General features: G+C 49.6%; 1 protein-coding gene across 2 annotated transcripts in view; it reads left to right on the forward strand.

The window, feature by feature from the left end:
• GLI2 (GLI family zinc finger 2) overlaps positions 1–12,598 on the forward strand; it is a 240,997-nt gene extending 228,399 nt beyond the window's left edge. Inside the window, exons 11-14 of one of the 2 annotated variants that reach the window (XM_033112890.1) lie at positions 3,516–3,680; positions 4,859–5,140; positions 6,635–6,971; positions 8,461–12,598. In XM_033112890.1, coding sequence (XP_032968781.1) covers positions 3,516–3,680; positions 4,859–5,140; positions 6,635–6,971; positions 8,461–10,880 — 3,204 coding nt within the window. In that variant the 3' untranslated portion in view covers positions 10,881–12,598. The remainder of the gene's footprint in view (positions 1–3,515; positions 3,681–4,858; positions 5,141–6,634; positions 6,972–8,460) is intronic. The other variant, XM_033112891.1, reaches the window with a different exon arrangement.
• The last annotated feature ends 9,574 nt before the right edge of the window (positions 12,599–22,172 follow it).

Genomic DNA, 22,172 nt, shown 5'->3' on the forward strand with positions numbered 1-22,172 from the left:
CCTATTAGACAGCCTCCCTCATGGAATTAACAGGATCTGTGACTGTAATTGGTGAGACATTCTTTTTAACATACAAAGTTCTCCCTCTTTAAAGGGGAATTGGTCCAATGGTGAACTGATGTGTCTGCAGCTGAAACCTCTAGGAACTCTTTGTGAATTGCCATATTTCATAGAGTCCAAGACATACATTTTGTTCTCATTTTAATACCTCTGAAATCAGGCTGTCTTGAAATCGGTGCTGTCCAGGTTCAATGAAATATGCTACCTTTGTTAGCAAGTTATTTTATTTATTTATTTTTTAATTTTTTATTAGGGAATATTAGGGAACAGTGTGTTTCTCCAGGGCCCATTAGCTCCAAGTCGTTGTCCTTTAATCTAGTTGTGGAGGGCGCAGCTCAGCTCCAAGTCAGGTTGCTGTTTTCAATATTTAGTTGCAGGGGGCGCAGCCCACCATCCCATGCGGGGATTGTACTGGCAACCTTGTTGTTGAGAGCTGGTGCTCTAACCAACTGAGCCATCCGGCCGCCCATCTGGCAGCTCAGTGGCAACTCATTGTCTTCAATCTAGTTGCAGAGGGTGCAGCTCACTGGCCCATGTGGGAATCGAACCGGCAGCCCTGTTGTTCAGAGCTCGCGCTCTAACTAACTGAGCCATCCAGCCACCCCGTTAGCAAGTTATTTTTAAATGAGATAAAATTCACATACTATAAAGTTTACCATTTTTTAAAAATGTGCAGATTTTTAGTATATTCACAAAATTGTGAATTCCTAGCTAATGCTAGAACATTTTCATCATCCCAAACAGAAACCATACCTGTTAGCAGTCACTTCCTGTTCTCTCTTTCCTCCATCTCCTGACAACCACTAGTCTTCTTCCTGTCTCTGAATTTACCTATTCTGGACAGTTCATAAAAATGGAATCATACAACTTAGAGACTTTGTGTCTCTGTTCACTTAGCATGTTTTCAAGGTTCATCCATGTTGTAGCATGTATCAGTACTTCATTCCTTTATGTGGCTAAATGAAATTCCATCGTATGGATAGATCCTAGTTTTCTAATCCATTTATCAGTTGGTGGGTATTTTCATTGTCTTCACTTTTTGGCTATTATGAATATGCTGCTATGAACATTTGTGTACAAGTTTTTGTGTGGACCTATTTTCAATTCTCTTGTGTATGTACCTCGAGTAGAATTGCTGCGTCATATGGCAACTCTACGTTTAACTTTTTGAGGACCAGCCAGACTGATTTCCAAAAAGGCTGCATCATTTTACATTCCCACCAGCAATGTGTGAGGGTTCTGATTTCTCCACATTCTTGTCAGCACGTTTTGCCTGTGCGATTACAGTCATGTAGTGGATGTCAAGCAGCATCTCATTATGGTGTTAATTAGCATTTCCCTAATGACTAATGATGTGGCGCTTCTTTTCATGGGCTTATTGACCTTTTAATGTATCTTCTTTGGAGAAATGTCTACTCAAATGTTTTTTTCCATTTTTAAATAGAGTTATTTGTCTTTATTGTTGAATTGAAGTAGTTCTGCTAGACCCTCATCAGATATATGATTTGCAAATATTTTCTTCCATCCTGTGGATTTTCTTTTCATTTTCTTGATAGTTTTCCTTTGAAGCACAGAATTTTTTAATTTTGACAAAGTCCAATGTTATAATTGATTGTGCTTTTGGTGTCATATATAAGAAACCATTGTCTAATCCAAAGTCACAAAGATTTACCCATGTTTTCTTCTGTGAGTTTTATAGTTTGTAAATATATAGTTTTATATATTTTATGTATACATATATATAATTTATAGGATAGCTCTTCCACTTAGGTCTGTAATCCATATTGAGTTAATTTTTGTGTATGGTGTGAGGTAAGGGTCCAACTTCATTCTTTTGCATGTGGTTACACAGTTACCCAAACCCATTTGTTGAAGAGACTGTTCTTTCCCCCACAGAATGGTCTTGACACCCTTGCCGAAAATCAATTGGCATAAATATATGAGTTTATTTCTGAATTCGGACTTCTATTCCATTGATCTCTGTGTTTGTCCTCATACCAGTACCACACAATCTTGATTACCATAGTTTTATAGTAACTTTTGAAAGTGGGAAGTGTCAATCCCCCAAATGTATCCTCCTTTTGCAAGATTGTTTTGGCTCTTCTGGATCCTCTGCAGGAAGTTATTTTCTTAATCTTGAGTGGTAGCAAACCACAGCCCTGTGATATGAGCTGTGAATTGCAGGAACAGATAAAAGGCATTTGGAGCCAAGTGTGCTCAATCCGACTGGTCAGGAATAAAGGAGAGGATGTGGAGAATGAGACACTTCCTGCTGGGGTTTACTGTCATTCTGAGGGCAATTGTCACAGGTCCATTGGATGCAGCTGCAGTACCTGTGGACTAGGTACAGAACCTCCTGCAGTGACATTCTCCCCCCACTCCCTGCTGCTCACTCTCTTTCATTCCTTCCTCCCTTCCTCCCTTCTTTCCTCCCTTCTTTCTTTCCTTCTTTCCTTCTTTCCTTCCTTCCTTCCTTCCTTCCTTCCTTCCTTCCTTCCTTCCTTCCTTCCTTCCTTCTTTTCTTTCCAAAAATGTTCCTAAGTGCCAAAAGATGTTTCTTTTCATCAGGCACTAAATACTAGGAACACAGAAATGAATAAGACCTAAAAGGTCTTGCTCGTATGAAGCTTGTATCTTCGTGGGAAGACCAGATAACAAAATGATTAAGATCATTATCAATTGTGTTAGGGAGCATAAAGGGAAATGGGTAATTATTATGATTAAGAATATCAGCGAAATGCTCTTGGAGGAGATGACCTAAAAGATTGATACAGAGGGAGCCAGTCCAGGGCCAGGATGGGTGGGGGTGGGGAAAGGTTCTAGCCAAGGGGGACCAGGTGTGCAAAGGCCCCACACGCCTGGAAGAATTGAGTGGGGTCAAGGAACTCAAAAGAGATCAGCATGACCAGAGTGAGGGTGAGCGGAGCTGGCTCACTCAAGGCCGTGGAGGACTCTGGATTTCATTCTCAGCACATTTTGATGCACAGAAAAGTTCTCATCAGGGAGGGATATTGGAAAACAGTTAAAAGTAATATTTTCAAAGAGGGTTTAATGATATGGGAAGAGTCTCACAATGTGCTGTTGATTTTAACAAAAAGAATACATAACTAAATAATTGATATGTCCCCAATTCTGGTTTATAAAAAGATGTGTGGGGATGAGTTGCAAAGCCACCAGAATGTGACTTAACAGGGTGTCCGTTGTGGCTGTCGCTGGGCAGGCAGTGGTTTTCATTTTCCTCTGTACTTTGCAGTCTTCTCAAGTTTTCTAGACTGGCCATATGTCAATTTTATAATCAGAATGGAAGATAAATGTCATTGTTAAAGTACCTACTCCTGTATGTACTTTATGTGGCGTGGAGCAGATGAGAGTCTGGGCAGGGGCAGGGTTCAACCTGAGGTCAGGCTCCTGCGTTGGGTCTGGGGTGCTGTCTGACCAAACCCGCCTCTTCCCAGTTTGAGGGCTGCTCGAAGGCCTACTCTCGCCTGGAGAACCTGAAGACACACCTGCGGTCCCACACTGGGGAGAAGCCATATGTGTGTGAGCACGAGGGCTGCAACAAGGCCTTCTCCAACGCCTCGGACCGCGCCAAGCACCAGAACCGCACCCACTCCAATGAGGTACCCTGCAGGGTGTGCACAGGCCGTGCGCATGTCCTATTCACACAGGCATACGTGCATCATCCCATGGCTTCTAGACATCTGTAGGCCAGGGGCCAGGTGCCCCTCCCCACCACCGCCCCACTGCTGAGCTCAGCACCTAGTGGCAGGTCCCTGCCCCCATGGCCTGGGCAGCTGGCAAAGACATGTTCCATCCACTAGTGCTGCCAGGTCCTGTCAGGTCTGCTGATAGGACACAGAGCAGCCTTTGTCTCCCCAGGTAGCCAGAGCCTTTGGCAGGGCTGAGAGAGCCCAAGGAGGGAAGTCGCCGGGAGCCCAAGGTGTTCACTGTACCGGCCTCCCGTTCCCAGCCCAGCCGATCAGGTAGACTCAGGAAAGAGTGTTTCTAAAAGCTTAGATCCATTTTGAACCCCAAAGCGACTTGCTCCAATGCTTGTAAGAAGTTAGAAGAATTCCTAAAAGTATCTGAACCTCTCAGAATCTCTATATAGACAAGAGCTGGCCTTGGAAAGGGGTGTGTGTGTGTGTGTGTGTGTGTGTGTGTGTGTGAGTATGTGTATGTATGTGGGTGTGGATGTACACGTGTGTGTATTGTGTGTGGGGGGCTTGTATGTATTAGGTGTGTACACAAGTGAATGTGCACACATGTGTGTGTGCATGTATGTACATGGGTGTGGGGTGTATGTGTATATGAGCTCAGGACTGAGGTTCAGAAACCCTGGGTTTTCATCCCATGCCAGGTGTCTGAGCCAGTTTCTTTGCTCTCTGACCCAGTCTTTCCTCATCAGAGCTCAGGATCCCAGCTCTGTCTCACAGGCATGACAGGTGATACACTCACTACTGATATCAAACATCCCAGCACCGTGGGAGGCAGCATTGTCATCACACCAGGCTCTGTGTCCCCCTTCCCTCTGCAGTCTCTGATCTATGTCCCCAGCGTGTGGCGGGGGCTCCCTGAAGCACCTGTTTACCTGCCGGAAAAGGTGGCAGACAAGGCTGGTGGGGCAGGCAGGCCTTCGCAGGCCTGGGGCTGGTGTGGCTCCATCTGGAGGGCAGCTTCCGACTGTGCCCGTGAGGCTCTGCCAAAGGAAGTGGCATGGCCTCAGGAGAACGGGAGAGCATCCATTCTCAGTGTGTCTTTGTGTCCCATTCCTAACAGCGCCTGCTTCTCTTCCCAGAAACCCTACATCTGCAAGATCCCAGGCTGCACTAAGCGCTACACGGACCCCAGCTCTCTCCGGAAACACGTGAAAACCGTGCACGGCCCAGATGCTCACGTCACCAAGAAGCAGCGCAACGACGTGCACGTCCGGGCCGCGCTGCTCAAGGAGAACGGGGACAGCGAGGCCAGCGCCGAGCGCGGCGGCCGGGGCTCCGAGGACGGCACGGAGGCCAGCAGCACCAGCCAGGCCGTGGAGGACTGCCTGCACATCAAAGCCATCAAGACTGAGAGCGCCGGGGTAAGCGGAGGCCCCGGTGCATGCCCTCCGGAAGCCACGCCCCGCAGACGAGGGCAGTTCCAGTCCCAGCTGCAGCCGTGGGCTCGGCCCCACAGTTTCCCCTCCACGCGCATGCTGTGCCTCTCTCTCCAGTTCGACTTTCCTCCCTTCACCACCTTGGGCCTCATATAGAACCTGTCTTATGCCAGGTCCCATTCTGCTGAGCAAGTGGTCCTGCCCCCAAGTGGTCAGTCTGCAACGGGGTGGGGATGGTTCCTGGTGTGTCTGCCTTTCCCAGCAGAACTGGGTACAGCAGCTGGTCCCCTCACCTCTGTCCTGTCACTGCGTCCTCGCCCCTCTGGCCTCCACTCCTTTTGTTCTAACCACCTGTTCTTTGTCTCCACCTCTTTTTCCTGACTGTACCTCCCCTAAGGATAGACGGTACTGAGGTGAGCCGAGAAGCCGGTGGGGGTGGGGGTGATCTGGCGTGAGTGAGGGCGGGCTGGGTGCCTGGCAGGATGCGGGAAAGTGAATTTGGATGGGTAGAGAGCAGGCACTCGCAGGTGGGACCGTCAGAACAGGCAAAGGCTGGCAGAAAGAGTCAAGCTGGCAGGTGCAGGAGCAAGTGGTGGGGACCAAGGCTGCCTGAGGGACAGGGCAGAGTGGAGGTGTGAATTAGGGCTGCAGAGGATGCAAGGACCGACCTATAGAGGGTCTTGAGTGCCAAGGTGAGGAATATTGATGATGGTGCCACGGGCGGGATGGAGCATTGCAGCTTTCCAAGGGAAGGTCTGGAATTTGGGGACATTCAGCCTAGAAATGAACCCAGACGTGCCACATCCGAAGTAAACCTCATTTGGGTTCAGGTCCCAGGTTCTGTGGAGTTCTGTACTGTACACATGTGCCATGAACTCTCAGCCCCACTCCACCCCGACCCAGAGGGAGGGCTGGTTTGGTGGCCATGTAGGCATGGTCTGCGTCCAGCAGTTCTACCTCCCTGCTCGTCTTCTTTTTCCAACAACCTGCCTCTATCCTGTTGAGAAGGCACCGAGTCACAGGCTTTCACTGTTCCTTGCTTCATCGTCAGCACATTGCGGTGTGGGGAATGCTTAAGTACCATCTTTTGTGTCAACTGCACGCAGCTGTGGTGGCCTCTGTGGGGCACAGCTTCAAAGTGTCCACAGGTTGAAAGTTTAACAAGCAGGGCTCCGGCCCAGACGCCAGCTAGGAGAGCCTAGGAGCATGGGGTTGGGATAAAGGGGGCTGACAGTTACCGGGTACCTTCAACATGCCGGATGTTTTCCATCCCTCCACTAACACTGTCCCGCAGACAGTTCAGGTCCATCTTACGGTTGGGAAGCTGAGGTTTAGAGAAGTGACATGTTGAACGCTCCACCACACAACAGCTTCCTTCTGGCTTCTGAGTGTGCTCCGGGGTGGATTGGGTGCAGGTGTGGGTGTGGGGCAAGGTGGGTTCTCACACCTGTCGTCACCTTCTCACCACATCCCCTGCAGCTGTGTCAGTCCAGCCCCGGGGCCCAGTCATCCTGCAGCAGCGAGCCCTCTCCCTTGGGCAGTGCCCCCAACAATGACAGTGGCGTGGACATGCCAGGGACAGGGCCTGGGAGCCTGGGAGACCTGACAGCTCTGGATGACACGCCCCCAGGGGCCGACGCCTCAGCCCTGGCCACCCCCTCCGCTGGTGGCCTGCAGCTGCGCCAACACCTGACCGCCATGCACCGGTTAGAGCAGCTCAAGAAGGAGAAGCTCAAGTCACTCAAGGATTCCTGCTCATGGGCCGGACCGGCTCCACATACCCGGAACACCAAGCTGCCTCCCCTCCCGGGAAGTGGTGAGTGGAGACCCTGGTGTGTTGGCTGGGGAGGGAGAGAGCCTAGGGAAGCACCTACTAGGTCCACACCCAGCAAGCACCACGTGTCTTCTCACTGAATGCCCACAGTAGATGGGATCTTACCAGCCCATTTCATGATTAGGCAACTGAGGCTCAGCAGGTGAAAGTGCCTCACTCAGATCAATGGCAGAGTAGAGATTTAGCCCAGGCCTCAGTGACTGCAAAGCCTGTGCTCTTTCTGTACCCTGCTGTACTCTGTATCCCCCTAAAAACAGGCAGACCCTGCTCACATCATCCTCTTTCTAATGAGTCATTCAGTCACTCATCGAGCTCCTGCTGTGGGCACTATGACAAAGGTCCCAGGCAGGAGTGATCTAATCCTGGTCCCTGTGGTTAGAAGGAGCATACAGTTAGAGGACCAGCACCAGATGCGCAGTCGCCCGAAGAATGAGCCAAATAGCACCAAGGACAGAGATCAGGGTAGAGTGGGGAGGAGGAGGAAGAAAGCACGTCAGCTAGGGAAGGGCAGGGAGGACTTCATGGAGGAGGCAGCCCTATGTTCAACCTCAGGAGGTGTTGGTCAAGCTTGGAGATAGAAGGCGGCTTCACCAAGCATTTCTTGCCTGCTGGCCCTGTGCCCAGCAGTGTGTTGGGCACCAGACACACTGGGGCACTTAGCCTCTGGGCTGCCCCCCAGGGACAGATGCCCCAGTATGGACCATAGGACTGGCTTATTAAGAGGTGGACACTGAGGTGCGCCACCCAGCTCTCCCCTGAAGGGAGGACTTGTTGACTCAGCTGTTGAAGGAACTGCTGGTAGACGGCCTTCAACTCTCTGCAGACATCACTTGGGTTGCTGACAGCTGCCTCACCCAAGGTCACCCCTGCCCAGGGTGGCCCCCATCTAATGGCTGATCACTGCAGAGGTGTAAAGGCTGTTTAAGGCCCAGAGCTCCCCATGAGTTCAGCCGAGGCTGTCACTGGGCTTGCATCACTGCTCATTTTTCCCTGCCCACTCTGCGGCCTTTCCTCCCTTCCATGGGCATGGGTCTCTGGACCCTCCCCATAAGCAGCCTGCCCAGTAAAGCCAGTCCCCAGGAGCCCAACTGGCGGTACCCATCCATGGATGATGATGGGGCAGGCAGGCTGTGGTCAGTGCTCTCCCGGGCATTTTTCAGGAACTCCGTCCTATGGAGAGGACATTGTATCCACAACTGGAAAAACGGAGGACCAGACATAATGAGAATTCAGGGCCAGCCAGGCAGTGGGACAGCCAAGAGTGGGATGAGGCCTCCTGACTTCTGCTTCCCCACCCTTAGCAGCGACAAGTGCCACCATTTGCTCGCTTACTGTTCTTCCTTCCTCCTTCCATTCAGAAATCACTGTGTGCCAGGCTCTGCCCTAAGGCTCCAAGCACACAGACTGCCAGCCTTCTCATGGGCAGAGCACAACTCCCCAACCCCATGCTGACCCCTCTCCTTCCCCACAGGCTCCATTCTGGAAAACTTCAGCGGCGGTGGAAGTGGCAGGCCAGTAGGACTGCTGCCCAACCCAAGGCTGTCCGAGCTGTCTTCAAGCGACGTGACCATGCTGAGCCACCTGCAGGAGCGCCGCGACAGCTCCACCAGCACGGTCAGCTCAGCCTACACCGTGAGCCGCCGCTCCTCGGGTATCTCCCCGTACTTCTCCAGCCGCCGCTCCAGCGAAGCCTCGCCCATGGGCGCTGGCCGCCAGCACCATGCCAGCTCTGCCGACTCCTACGACCCCATCTCCACTGACGCGTCGCGGCGCTCGAGCGAGGCCAGCCAGTGCAGTGGCGGCGGTGCGGGGCCGCTCAGCCTGACGCCGGCGCAGCAGTACAGCCTGCGGGCCAAGTACGCGGCGGCCACAGGCGGGCCTCCCCCCACGCCGCTGCCGGGCCTGGAGCGTGGGAGTCTGCGGGCCCGGCTGGCGCTGCTGGATGCTCCCGAGCGCGCCTTGGGGCCCCGGAGGGGCAGCGGTGGGCCAGCCTATGGCTTCGCAGGGCCTGCGCCCGCCTTCCCCCACGAAGCACCAGGTGGTGGAGCACGGCGGGCCAGTGACCCAGTGAGGCGGCCGGACGCCCTGGCTCCCCCACGGGTGCAGCGCTTCCACAGTGCCCACGACGTGAACCCGGCACCGCTGCCTCCCTGCGCCGCGGACAGGCGCGGCCTCCGCCTGCAGGGTCCCGCCAGCGCTGACGGCAGCCTGGCCCGCGGTGCCTACTCTCCCCGGCCGCCCAGCATCAGCGAGAACGCGGTGATGGAGGCCATGGCGGCGGGGACAGACAGTATGGGGCCTGAGGGCAATCTCGTGTTGCCCGAGGACGACCTTGTGCTGCCCGACGACGTGGTGCAGTACATCAAGGCACATGCCGGTGGCGCCGTGGATGAGAGTGCCCCGCAGGTATATCCTCCGGAAAGCACCTGCTTCTCTGAGCACCCCAAACTGCCCAGCCAGCGCAGGATGGTGGCTGCGGACTCCAACGTGGGCCCTTCTGCCCCTGTGCTGGGAGGCTGCCAGCTGGGCTATGGGGCCCCCTCCAGCCTGAACAAAAACAGCATGCCTGTGCAGTGGAATGAGGTGAGCTCGGGCACCATGGACGCCCTGGCCAGCCAGGTGAAGGCTTCACCCTTTCCTCAGGGCAATCTGGCTGTGGTGCAGCAGAAGCCGGCCTTTGGTCAGTACCCAGGCTACAGTCCGCAAGGCCTACAGCCCAGCCCCGGGGCGCTGGACCGCACGCAGCCACACCTTCAGCCTGGCAGCGGAGCTCCCTCAGCACCCAGGGTAAACTATATGCAGCAGCTGCGGCAGCCAGGAACAGGTGGCCAATGTCCCAGCATGACCACCACTGTGAGCCCCCACACCAGCTATGGCCAAGCCCACCCCCAGCTGAGCTCCAGTACCATGGGTGGGACCCTGAACCAGTTCCCTCCATCCTGCAGCAACCTGGCAGCCAAGCCAGGTCACCTGGGGCTCCCCCAGCAAATGGAAGTTGCTCCCGACCCCACCATGATGGGTAGCAGCCGCAGGGAACTTGGGGTCCCCAATTCTACCCTGGCTGGGATGGTACCACCTCACCCAGCCCAGAGCTACCCACACCAGGGCCATCACCTGGCAACCTCCATGAGCCAGGAAGGCTACCGCCAGGGCACCAGCCATCTGCCTTCCCACCAGCCTGGCTTCATGGAGCTCCAGCAGGGCACAGTGGGGCTGGCTGGATCAAGCTTTGGCCTAGTGCAACCTCGACCACCCCCAGAGCCCAGCCCTGCTGGCCGCCACCGTGGGGTACGTGCTGGGCAGCAGCTGGCCTATGGCAGGGCCACTGGTCATGCCATGACTGCTGTGTCAGCCAACCAGGAGATGGCAGAGTCTGTGCCCAAGGGAGCAATGGGCACCATGGTGTCCCTGCCTCCTCAGCTGCCCCCACAGGACACAGGTGGGGCCCAGGACCACAGTATGCTCTACTACTATGGCCAGATCCATATGTATGAACAGAACGGAGGCCTGGAGAACCCAGTAGGCTGCCAGATCATGAGGTCTCAGCCACCGCAGCCACAGGCCTGCCCGGAGAGCATCCAGCCCCAGCCCTTGCCCTCGCCAGGGGTCAACCAGGTATCCAGCACTGTGGACTCCCAGCTGCTGGAGCCCCCCCAGATTGATTTCGACGCCATCATGGATGACGGCGATCACTCGAGCTTGCTCTCGGGCACACTGAGCCCAAGCCTCCTGCACAGCCTCTCCCAGAGCTCCTCCCGCCTCACCACCCCACGGAGCTCCCTGACTCTGCCCTCCATCCCCACGGGCATCAGCAACATGGCCGTTGGGGACATGAGCTCTATGCTCACCAGTCTGGCCGAGGAGAGCAAGTTCCTGAACATGATGACCTAAGACCCCCGCCCCTGGCGTTGAGCGGACCTGGAGGAACCGTCCATTCCCAGAGCATGGGGCTGTCATCCATTCCGTCTTTTTCCAAAATAGTATTAATAGGTCTGAGGGAGTTTGCCAATGGCTGGGTTCAGACCACAGATGCTCTAAGGGCAAGTTTATGTGCATCCTGTCTGGTCTTCTTTTGGATTATTTTTCAGAACATGAAAAAAATATCTCAACAGGAAAAACTCGTTTACACAGTACTTCCCGCCTTTGGTGTTTATAGGACCACTCCGCTCTGGCTTCTTCGCCTCTGTCATTTGGCTAATGAGGGATCACATTGGCCAAGGCTTTCCAAGTATACAAGGAAAGAAGATAAAGGAACCACATTTGGGTTTGAATCTGAAAGTCTTACTGAATATACTAATCCAGGAAGGTAAGCTTCTCATTCTGGTACCTGCAAGAAAAAGGAGTTGCTGGACCACTGGAATTCTGTGCAGCTTAATTCCTGAGGCCTCTGACATCCCCTGCCACAGAGGAAAACAAGATTTTACCTAGGTGATTCGGAAGCACACCCTGATTCCAGGTTTGGTAGAGCTGGCATCTCTACCCTGCAAAGCCAAGTCTGCAACTGGCAGACTGTCCAAGTGTATATGAATGAGTAAAGTATGGAAATCTTGCCAGAAAAAAGAAAGAAAAAACTGTAGTGCTCGGGGCATGCCCCAAAACGACCCTGGCCTCTCCAGACCGTGTTTACAGTGTTCATGCATGTAGAATGTAGCCCTGCCTGAAAAGAACACTTGTTTCCAAATACCTCGGGGCTGCTGGAGCTGCTGTGGGTTAGGGATGGACGGAGGGCAGCCAAGCGTAGGATGGGACCTCGAGAAAGTGAGTGTGCACACGGGGCCCAGCCCCAGACCGCCCTGGTGGTTTCCAGTAGGAAGAGGAAGTCACATGTTTACCCAATTCTGTTTCTCCAGTGCACTGTCCACCCACTTTACCATGGGAAACCCCAGGGCCTGATAGCAGCCTCTGCTTAGGTTCCTCTAGGCCGTGCTGTCCACTCACCAGCAGCCCAGTGGTCTGCGCCAAGCCACAACATGCAGTCCCGGTAACTTCTGGATTCCCTTCCCTCTGCCCTCTTGTTCATTTCAGAGCATGATGACATGCATGGTGTTTTTGGTGGGGGCGGGAGGGTAAAGCGGTTGATTCCAGGGACTCTGAGGGACCATCACTGAACTTTCCTGTTCAGTGTGACCAAGCCCCAACCCCAAATGGATTTGAAACTGGTGTCAGAAGACATTGTTTCCGAACATACTGCAGGGTGAATTGGTGCATCCGCCCCACCACACACACATACAAAGCCCACACCGTTCCCACGTGGAATTTATGGCAACCTTGCCAAAGCCAACTGTACCACCATGAGCCTGATGCTGACTGTGACCCTGGTTTCAGGCAGAGGAAGGCCAGCACCTTACCTGGGCCCTGTGCATCCAGGACACCAAACGCTTTGTAAGGGTCCAAAGTCAAGACCAAGTCCAGATAGCAGCCCTGGGACAGGACCAGGGGTCTGGGCTCTGGTGGCCATTCCCTCCCTGAGCTGCGAGTTCACTAGCCGTTCCCGCCCTGTATATAGTCTGTACAGAAGACATCCCTGAACATACTCTAGGTGAATCATCCAGCCGAATTTATATCTCCAAAGCATTTTTAGCTTTTTCTACATGCTATGAATTGAGATGACATGCTCAACTTGTAAATACGTCTTTTTTGTACATTAAAAAAGTAATTTTTTCATAATTTATTTTGTCTATCTGCTTCTTCCTTGACAGTAGTTAATGAGAACCTGGACAGTAAATTAGGAGCATTTAAACAGAAATTAGACTGTATTTTTTCTCAACAGTGTCAAAATTGACTATCCCAACTTAGCCAAGACATGTTTAATGGTGAGGCATTTACTGGCTGTTTGTTGTCTCTCTGGGGGCGGGGGCGTGGGCAGGGTTTGGTGTTTTATAGTCATTATCTGGCTGTTCTTTCTGCAATCTGGTCTGAACATCTAAGTTGATTTGCTGAGAGCCGTGCATACAGATCCAGGTGTAGTCCCAAACTCTCCTCATGTCAGAATCCCCTCTTTGAGGTACAGTCTGCTGAGCACATTCGAGTTGGGTGGGAACTGGGGGAGAAGACAGGCAGACCCTCTGTGCTCTGGTGCAGGCAAAGGGAGAGAGTCACGGCAGGCAGCTGGAGCCCCAGGATACCCAGCAGCCAGGCTTGGGTGAAGCAGCCTGTGGGGAGCGGCCACGAGCAGGGGCTCAGGCTTGGCACGTGCATAGAAGGGCCCGGGTCTAGTAAGAGATCAATCAACCATTGCAGAAATTGAGTTGATCAATCAACTCACTGGGAGCCAGTGAGTAGGGCGTGAGGCCTGGGGTGAATTCTGGACCTGGGACAGGAGAACAGGGAAGAGAGCTGGAGGGCGTAGAAGGCATCTTCTGTACTCTCTCCTCCTCTCCATGAGAAAACCTTGGCACTCACTCAGCTCAGAGCATTTGGAACCAAGCTGCCTGGAGGGTGCTTACTCAGAACCAGCTTAAACTCAAAACTGTGGGATGTAACCAAGTGGACGGAAGTAGTGTCCTCCAGTAAATAAGTGTAGGAAACACCCAAGGAAGTAGAATTCAGCAGGTTTCCTTTCTCCCAGGCATCCCAGAGTCTTTGCTTTGTGTCAGGGGAGCCAGCCCTTCTCTGGCCTTCATTTCCTGGTGGAAAGACTACACCCAGAAGCCCACTCCTGATCTCGCTCCTCCCATGGGGAGGACTTGCTTTGCTGCTTGCACACTCAGGAAGAGGAACTGAGGGTACCTGGCCCACCCTTTCCTCTGCCTCTTTCGAAGCCCATCCTCAGGCTTTGCGCCTTCTCTGCTTCACCCCGTGTGAAGCCTCTGGGAGCATCTCTGCTGTTTTGGGGACAAAAGTTGTTCAGTGCTGCCTGAGACTGGATGAGCCACAGTACTAAGAAGCCCACGATGGCCATTCAAGTCGGCCACTTCCTCTGCATCAGTTAACTCTGGCCACAATCATGCTGCATAACAATACCCATGAAGCCTTAGCACCATGTGACAATAGCATTTATTTAGCTCATGAATCTGAGTCGACTGAGAGTTGGCCAAGCCAGGCTGGGCTGGGCAGCTCTGTGGGTCAGCTGGGGACAGTTCACCTAACTGGCTTGGTCGCTCCACGTGACTCATCTTCCTCCAGGACGAGGATGCTGGCTTGGGCACTGCTTTCTTGCAGCAATGGCAGAAGCATAAGAGAGCAAGCAGAAAAATGTGGGTCCTCTTTAGACCTCTGCTCAGGACCAGGACACCATCAGTTTCACCTCATTCTGCAGGCAAAAGCAAGTCACATGGCCAAACCCGTCATCGGTGACGTCAAGAAGTACAAGTGTGATCAAAGAATATGGTGAATGTTTAAATAAAAAAAATTACTACAGTAAAAGACACGTTGCCATTAATCTCCCTTAAAAACACTCCCTCTTGCTGCAAAACACACTTATCCCACCGTTCTTGCCACTTTCTGAAGAAGTTCTGAAAGTTCTCTTTCGTGAGTGTCTTTAGTTGCGCTATTGTGGCTGCCTCGATGTCTGGAATCAATTCAAAATGTTTACCTTTCATGATCATTTTGACTTTGGGGAAGAGCCAGAAGTCACACAGTGCCAGATCTAGTGAATAAGGTGGATGAGGACATACTATAATGTTTTTATTTGACAGGAATTGCCGTACCAGAAGCGATGTGTGACACAGAGCCTTTCTTGTAAACTGGCTCCTTCCTTTCTGAACTCATCTCTTACTTGCAGTACCTTATTATTCAGAGCTCAAAGAAACTCAGTACTGTGCCTGGAAACTGGCCTGCACAATTCCCCAAATTCATAAGTACATTTCCTCCCTCCCAAATTACCTTAGGCAATAATTGTACCAAAATATTTCTTCACCATATAGCACAGGTCACCATTTTTCTTGCCATCTTTTTGACTTTCTCTAAATTTTCTCGCTGCTCAGTTCCAAACCTATGCTACACATTTTAGGACTTTGTTATAGCAGCCTCCCGTTCCAGGCACCATTTTCTGAATAAGTTAATTACCGTGTTTCCCCGAAAATAAGACCTAACCAGACAATCAGCTCTAATGCGTCTTTCGGAGCAAAAATTAATATAAGACCCGGTTTTATTTTACTATAAGACTGGGTATAATATAATATAATAATATAATGTGAGACCAGATCTTATATTAATTTTTGCTCCAAAAGACGCATTAGAGCTGATGGTCTGGCTAGGTCTTATTTTCGGGGAAACACAGTATGGTCCAATAATGCCATCTAATGAAAACCACGAAAGCCCAGAAGCATACAACAACCAGCACTTATTTAGCTCAGGAGTCCACAAGTCCACTGAGGGGAGCTTGCCTAGGCTGGGGGTGCTGAGGCAGCTCCATTCTGCTCTTTGCCTCCTTCCCTGGGACCTGAGCAGTTTCTAATAGTGATGGCACAAGTAACAGGATAAGCAAAACAGGAGGCCTCTTAAGGCCTAGAATTGGAACAGAAAACAAGTCACATAACTGAGCCCTATATCAATGGAGGAGGGCAATACACTGTCCTCTAGAAGTAGAGGAGACAGATATCTGAACAATAATCCAACGTACCACACCCTCTAACCCAACTTTAGTCATAATAAGACTGACATTGCACCTCTACCTGTCTCCTGAGTCTGTATCTTAGTTGGTTCTGAACCTAACAGGGGAAGACAGTGGGGTCATTGATTGGTACCCTGTCACCAGTGATGTGTCAAAGCCAGCTCCTGTGTCTGTTATGTGCTTCTCTTCCCAACTCTGCATTCAGAGACTTCACATTGATAACTTGAAATTGGCCATAGGAGGAGAATTTACACCACGGGAATCAGCAAACACTACAAATCAGGACATTCCCACTCCTTCACCCGCAGAGAGCCTGTCGTGATTCATTTGCCAGTGTACCAAATAGCAGCTCAAATCCTGTGAGTTGCCAATAGCTTGATATGCCCAGATGCCTTTTGAAAGTTTATATGTTCACACAATCCATTTTGTGGAGATCTTGTGAATCCAGAATGTCGTGGGCACGGCTACCTTGGTCATCGAGTGGCTTTCACACTTTAAAAGTCATGCAATCTTTTGTTCAGATGAAATTGGCTGTATAAGGTCAAGGACACAGTTAAAAGTGGAGCTGATCTGACTAAACTTGGAAGCAAGAGACCCAGAACCCTCACACATTCCATATCCCACCTCCCCTGATCATCCAACCAGAAGCAGCACAAACATAGATCCACAGAGTGGAATTTAAAAAACAAAATGTCTAGTGCAACACCAAATGAACTGAAGCCCAGAAAAGTTGTGAGCACATTATGAAAGAGGCAGAACCCCTCTTTATAGAAACCCAGAAGCAAGCTGGCTCCCTCAACACTCTGATAAACACATACGTGCTATCCAGTCCTTTACCTTCTCTCTGCCCCGGACAGGCTGTGAGTTGTTCAAGGGTAGAAGCTATGCCTGATTTACCAGAACCTGGGAATTCAACAGTAGTTTTCATTAATTCTGCTTAGTTTGTTTCCAAATAAGGTGGTTCTAGAAGGCTTCATGGAGAGGGAAAAGTGAACAAAGCTTTGAGAGACAGGAAGAAACTGAATCTTGTGAGTGGCCCTTTCAGAATGTATGTGAACAGGAGGCTATATCCAAAGCCGTCTACAAAGAATTATTTTGTACACAGAGCTGAAGCTACAGAAACTTTGAGACTGTCCCTGAGAGGTACTGGGTTTTGTTTTGTTTTGTTTTTATTGCATGGAGAGAGGGAAGGAGGAAGAAGAGGAAGAAGAAGAGGAAGAAGGCTTTGATCTGGCAGACTGGGGGCTAAGCAGAGACCAAAGGCCTTCAGGCAGAGTCTCATGGTAGAAGCAATAGCTGCCTGGTCACTGAACTGAGGGTCTCTGATGGGCACTTCCAACTCCAAAGTGCACTCTAGTGGCCTGGTGTGGTGGAGAATATGTATCATTAAAACACGTTTCCTTTAGATGCAAACATGAAAGTCCACTGAAAATGATGCCAATGTTACCCAGGACCTTCAAACTTGAAGCATAAAAAAACGAATGAGCCCATGATAACATTATAAATCGTCTTCAACTGTTTCCTGAACCACCTGGGAATTTCCTGCAAGTAGGTGGGCGTGAAAGACCCACCTAAGTGGTAGCACACAGGCTTTCTTCCATACATGGGACCTCATTTACTAATTAGTGCCATTCCGGAAACCTACTCTGAACTCAGAGGTCATCTGAGGTTCCTGAAAAGTGATCTGTCTTCAGTTGCTTCTTCTTAATCATCTCTTCCTCCTCCTCCCCTTCCTCCTCCTCCTCCTCCTCCTCCTCCTCCTCCTCCTCCTCTTCTTCTTCTTCTTCTTCTTCTTCTTCTTCTTCTTCTTCTTCCTCTCTCTCTCTCTCTCTCTCTCTCTCTCTCTCTCTCTCTCTCTCTCTCTCTCTCTCAGCTGGTGGACATGACAAAGAACAAGTGGGGGAACCCAGCAGGTGACTGACATCGCTACAGCATGGAGCGATGTGTGCAATGATGTCATGCCTAAGAAGGAGTGATCAGCTTACGTCAGATGCAGGTGGGAGGGAAGGCAGCATGTAAGATCAGCATAGCTGAAATAAGAAATAAGACCTGATCCAGGTTTTGAAGATGAATAGGAGATTGTCTGAGGAGATTGGAGATTTCTCATGAGAAACCATGGAGGCCAGAAGTAAGTGGAATTTTTTTTTAAATACTAAAAGGAAAGAACTGTCAACCCAGAACTCTATATCCATGAAAATATCCCTGAGACACTCTCAGATGATGGAAAACGAAGAGAATTAATTGCCAGCAGATCTGCTCTAAAGGCAGAAAGAAAACGATACTAGAAGGAAACTTGGAGCATCAGGAATGAGGGAAGAACAATAGAAATGGCAAGTATCTGGGTAAATATAGTAGACTACTCTTCCCTCTTGAGTTCTTTAAAATATGTTGAACAGTTGAAAACAGAAAGTATAACATTTTCTGCTGGGCTTTCAATATTTGTAGACAAGTATGACATAGAAGGGGAGGGTGAAGGAACAGATATGGGGCTAGATAACAGCATGCCACTTCGAGTAGCAAAGTACTGATTGTAAATAGACTGAGAAAAGTTCAGCATGTGTATTGTAGCCCCTCGTGCAATCAGGAAACAAACTGTACACAAGGGTGCAGGCAAAAATGAAATAGGTAAGTTGACATGGAATACTAAAAATGTTCAGATAACCCCAAGGAAGGCAGAAAAGGGAAGACAGGAACAAACAAACAAAACAGAGAAAAACAAAGAATAATTGGTAGATCTAAATCTGAACATATCAATAATTCCATAAAATGAAAATGGCCTAAAAGCACCAATTAAAAAACAGAGATTAAAGATGGAGCACTCACCCTATCTGATATCAAGACTTACTATAAAGCTGCCACAATCAAGACAGTGCGGTATTAGTGATGGCAGAGACGCAGATCAGTGGGACAGAACGGAACAGGCTCATCAAACGAGGGCCAGATCTGGCCATGGTCTATTTTTGTATGACCCATGAGCTAAGAAGAGTTTTTCTATTTTTAAAGCATTGTTTAAAAAAATAAAAAAGGATGTGACACAGAGACTATATGGCTCACAAATCCTAAAATATTCACTATTTGACCTGTCACAGAAAACATCTGCCAACTCCTGGTTTTTGACAACAGTGCAAAGACAATTCAGTGGAGAAAGGATAGTCTTTTAGCCAATGGTGTTGGAACGATTGGATATCCATAGGCATAATAATAATAATAATAATAATAATAATAATAATAATAAATGAACCTCCACGTAAACCTCATACAAAAATTACCTCAAAACAGACCATAGATCTAATATAAAATATAAAGCCACATAACTTTTAGAAGAAAACATTGGAGAAAATATTTGTAACGTAAGTCACATAACTTTTAGAAGAAAACACTGGAGAAAATATTTGTAACCAAATTTGTAACCTAATTTGTAATATAAGAAGTCAAAGATTTCTTATACGTGACAGCAAAAACATGACCAGTAAAAGAAAAAAAGTGAGAAATGGGACTTCATCAAAATAAAAAAATCTGTTTTCTGCAAAAGACACTGTTAAGAGAATGAAAAGACAAGACACAGACTTGGAGAAATTATTTTTTCATGACATATCTAACAAAGCACTTGTATCCAGACTATATAAGGTGCTCCCAAAAGTCAACAGTAAGAAAACAAATGATCCAATTTAAAAATGGGCAAAAGACAGATGCTTCACTAAAAGGATATATGGATGATAAATTAGCAAATGAAAAGATGTTCAACATCATTAGCCAGTAGGCCAATACAGATTTAAACACGACTAGATATAATCACTACTAGAACGGCTAAATTTTTAAAATACCAAATGCTGGCACAGATATGGTATAACTAGAACTCATGCGTCACTGTGGGGGATGCAAAATGGTACAGCCACTCTAAAAAACAGCTTGGCAGTTTCTTATGAAGTTAAGCATAGCGTTACCACGTGACCCAGCAATCTCACTCCTGGGTATTTACCCTAGAGAAGTGAAAATGTGTGTCATCAAAAACCCTTTTCACAAATATTTACAGAAGCTCTCATAATCATAATCATCAAAAGCTGGAAATAACCCAAATGTCCATAAGCAGTTGAATGGATAAACAAACTGTGGTCCATCCATACAAGGAATTGCTCAGCAGTAAATAGGGAAAAACTACTGACACATTGAGATTCGTTCAACCTGAGTGAATCTCACCGGCATTGTGCTGAGTCACAAAAGGTTACATACTGAATGATTCCTTTTATGTGACATTCTTGAAAGAACAAACCTATCATGATGAAGAACAGACAAGTAGTTGTCAGGGGTTGGGATGGGGGAATGCTATCATTGCAAAGAGGTAGTGCAAGCGGGGGGTTGGAATGAGGGAGTTGTTTTGATTGTGGTTGTGACTTGTAGATAGGTGTTAAAATTCATATGATTCTAAACTGTACTACACCAGAAAGAAAGAGAGGGAGGAAAGAAGGGAAGGAGGGAAGGAAAGAGGGAGGGAGGGAAGGGGGGAAGGAGAGAGAGAGAAAGAGAGAGAAGAAGAAGTAGAAGGAGGAGGAGGAGGAAGGAAAGGAGGAGGAGGAGGAGGAGAAAAGGAAGGAAGGAAGGAAGGAAGGAAGGAAGGGAGGGAGGGAGGGAGGGAGGGACAGAGGGAGGCAGGGAGGTTGGTTCATTCTTGAAAAAGTTGGGAACCATTATTTTACATTCCATTCTTGAACTAAATCTGAAGGGGTTGGTTAGAGTGAAGCCAGAGGCCAGCTGGGAGACTCTGCTCTTGGAGATGGAACAGGGAAGGTACGACAGCAGCAGGGAGGGAAGTAGAGGTGTAGATGAGAGATCTTCCTTCAAAGAGCTGGTGACCTCATAGGGGAACTCCTCCAGTTGGGAAAATCAGCACAGAAACAAATAACGACCAAGACAACCAGGCTGGCAGCCCATCTGGTGCCCAACAGGAGGTGCAGATGCACACATCCATCCTTGCAGGGTCAGATGAGGAAACGTCCCTCCCCCTGGTTCCTTCTCTGTGGAATGAACTGGTGGCCTTCCCAGGGCTTCCAGCTCCATCATTCCATGCAATATTCAACAGTATGGCCTTTCTGGGCAGCATGCTCAGGGCACAGCAGGTGGAGACTGTTCCAAAGAACCCCAGACCCCAGCCCAGGCTCCACACCTATGACCCCGCAGCCCAGCCTTGGTGTCTGAGGCTGTTGGTGTTTGCAGTGCACACAGATGGCTTCCAGCAACTCAGTCCTCTGGATCCTCTAGTTAGCAGCTCAACCAAAAGAACCACGAAAATGCCTTGACTCTTCACCCCCCACCTGCGCCCGTGGCACAGACTGCTGACTGCTTACCCAAGCCATCACCCCTTTCCCTTCTAACAGAACCCCACTTTTGTTGGGGTCGTGGTGTGCCTTCTGAATCTTCACATCATGACTCTCCTCTTCCTGACTCACCTCCTGTGGGGCCCCCTTTCGGACCAAGAACCTGCCTTCTGCTTTTCATCTGTTCTTCTCTAAACAGTGAAAATAAAACTTCACTTCCCTTTGAAACTCTAGCCTGACTATGGGGAGGGATGAGAAGCTATGAACCCTGATTTCTTCATCTGTTAAATAGGGTTGATAAATGGCCCATCTCAAAAATTGTCTTGAGGATTAAATGACATCAAATGTGTAAAACACCTGACCCTCAGTGGGTGTTCAACTAGCCTTCCATCTTTCTCCACACCCCTGAGATGTCACCATCACAGAAATAGTCTTTTGGCTAATAGACTCGAAACACACTGGATTACACTCAGTCCCACCTTTGTAAGAACTCATTTCACTCAGTTACTTCTCTCCTAAGAATCAGTCTGACAGGTACTTACGAGATGTGATGGCTTTGATGGGTCAGAGTGACGAGGCTTGACTACAATTCCCAGAATTCCGTTTTTGGGGTTTCTGGTTAGCGTGGGTCACAGAGATGCATGTGGGAGGTATGGTGGGGGGCAGGGGATGGACGGGCAGAACCACAGGCATTTGGAAGCACAAACATGTCATCAGCGATCTGGTTCACCCAGGTATCCTGGGGCAGCGAGCTGGGCTGCAGCCACTCACCTTCCCCGAATCCTCCCTCCGCCTTCCCCACTCCTGGGCCAGGTCTGTGTGTTTATTCCCATGAGGAACGGCCCTGGCTTCTGAAAGACACTCATCCCACCAGGGTCGAGGTGACAAGAACCTACATAAGTGTTGTCCTCCTGGGCATGAGCTCCAGGGTGGCCTTGCTCTCCCCACGTTAGAGCCTGTCTGACCAGCCCCACAATTCAGTAAGGCCAGACCCGTGTAGCAGATTCACTTTTATCTCTCTGTGTCTATTTATCATCTATCTATTCATCTATCCATTATCTTTCTATCACAGTGGTTCTGCATCTCTGGTTGAGCCCTGGCTGATACATGACATATGAAGAGCAAAAAGCTCTGAAAGTCTGGCATGACTTTTATGGGCCAACCTGGGGACATGCCACAGCTACTGTGGACAGGGAACTATCATAATGGTGTTTCCTCCATCATGGGCACTGTGCCAACCTTATTGGGGAAGGTTATCTAGTGTCACAAAATTCTGAAAGCAAGCCATCCCAAAACTCAGGATTAAAACAATGGTCA

The sequence above is a fragment of the Rhinolophus ferrumequinum genome, chromosome 8, assembly GCF_004115265.2.
Source record: "Rhinolophus ferrumequinum isolate MPI-CBG mRhiFer1 chromosome 8, mRhiFer1_v1.p, whole genome shotgun sequence".
Classification (NCBI taxonomy): Eukaryota; Metazoa; Chordata; class Mammalia; order Chiroptera; family Rhinolophidae; genus Rhinolophus; species Rhinolophus ferrumequinum.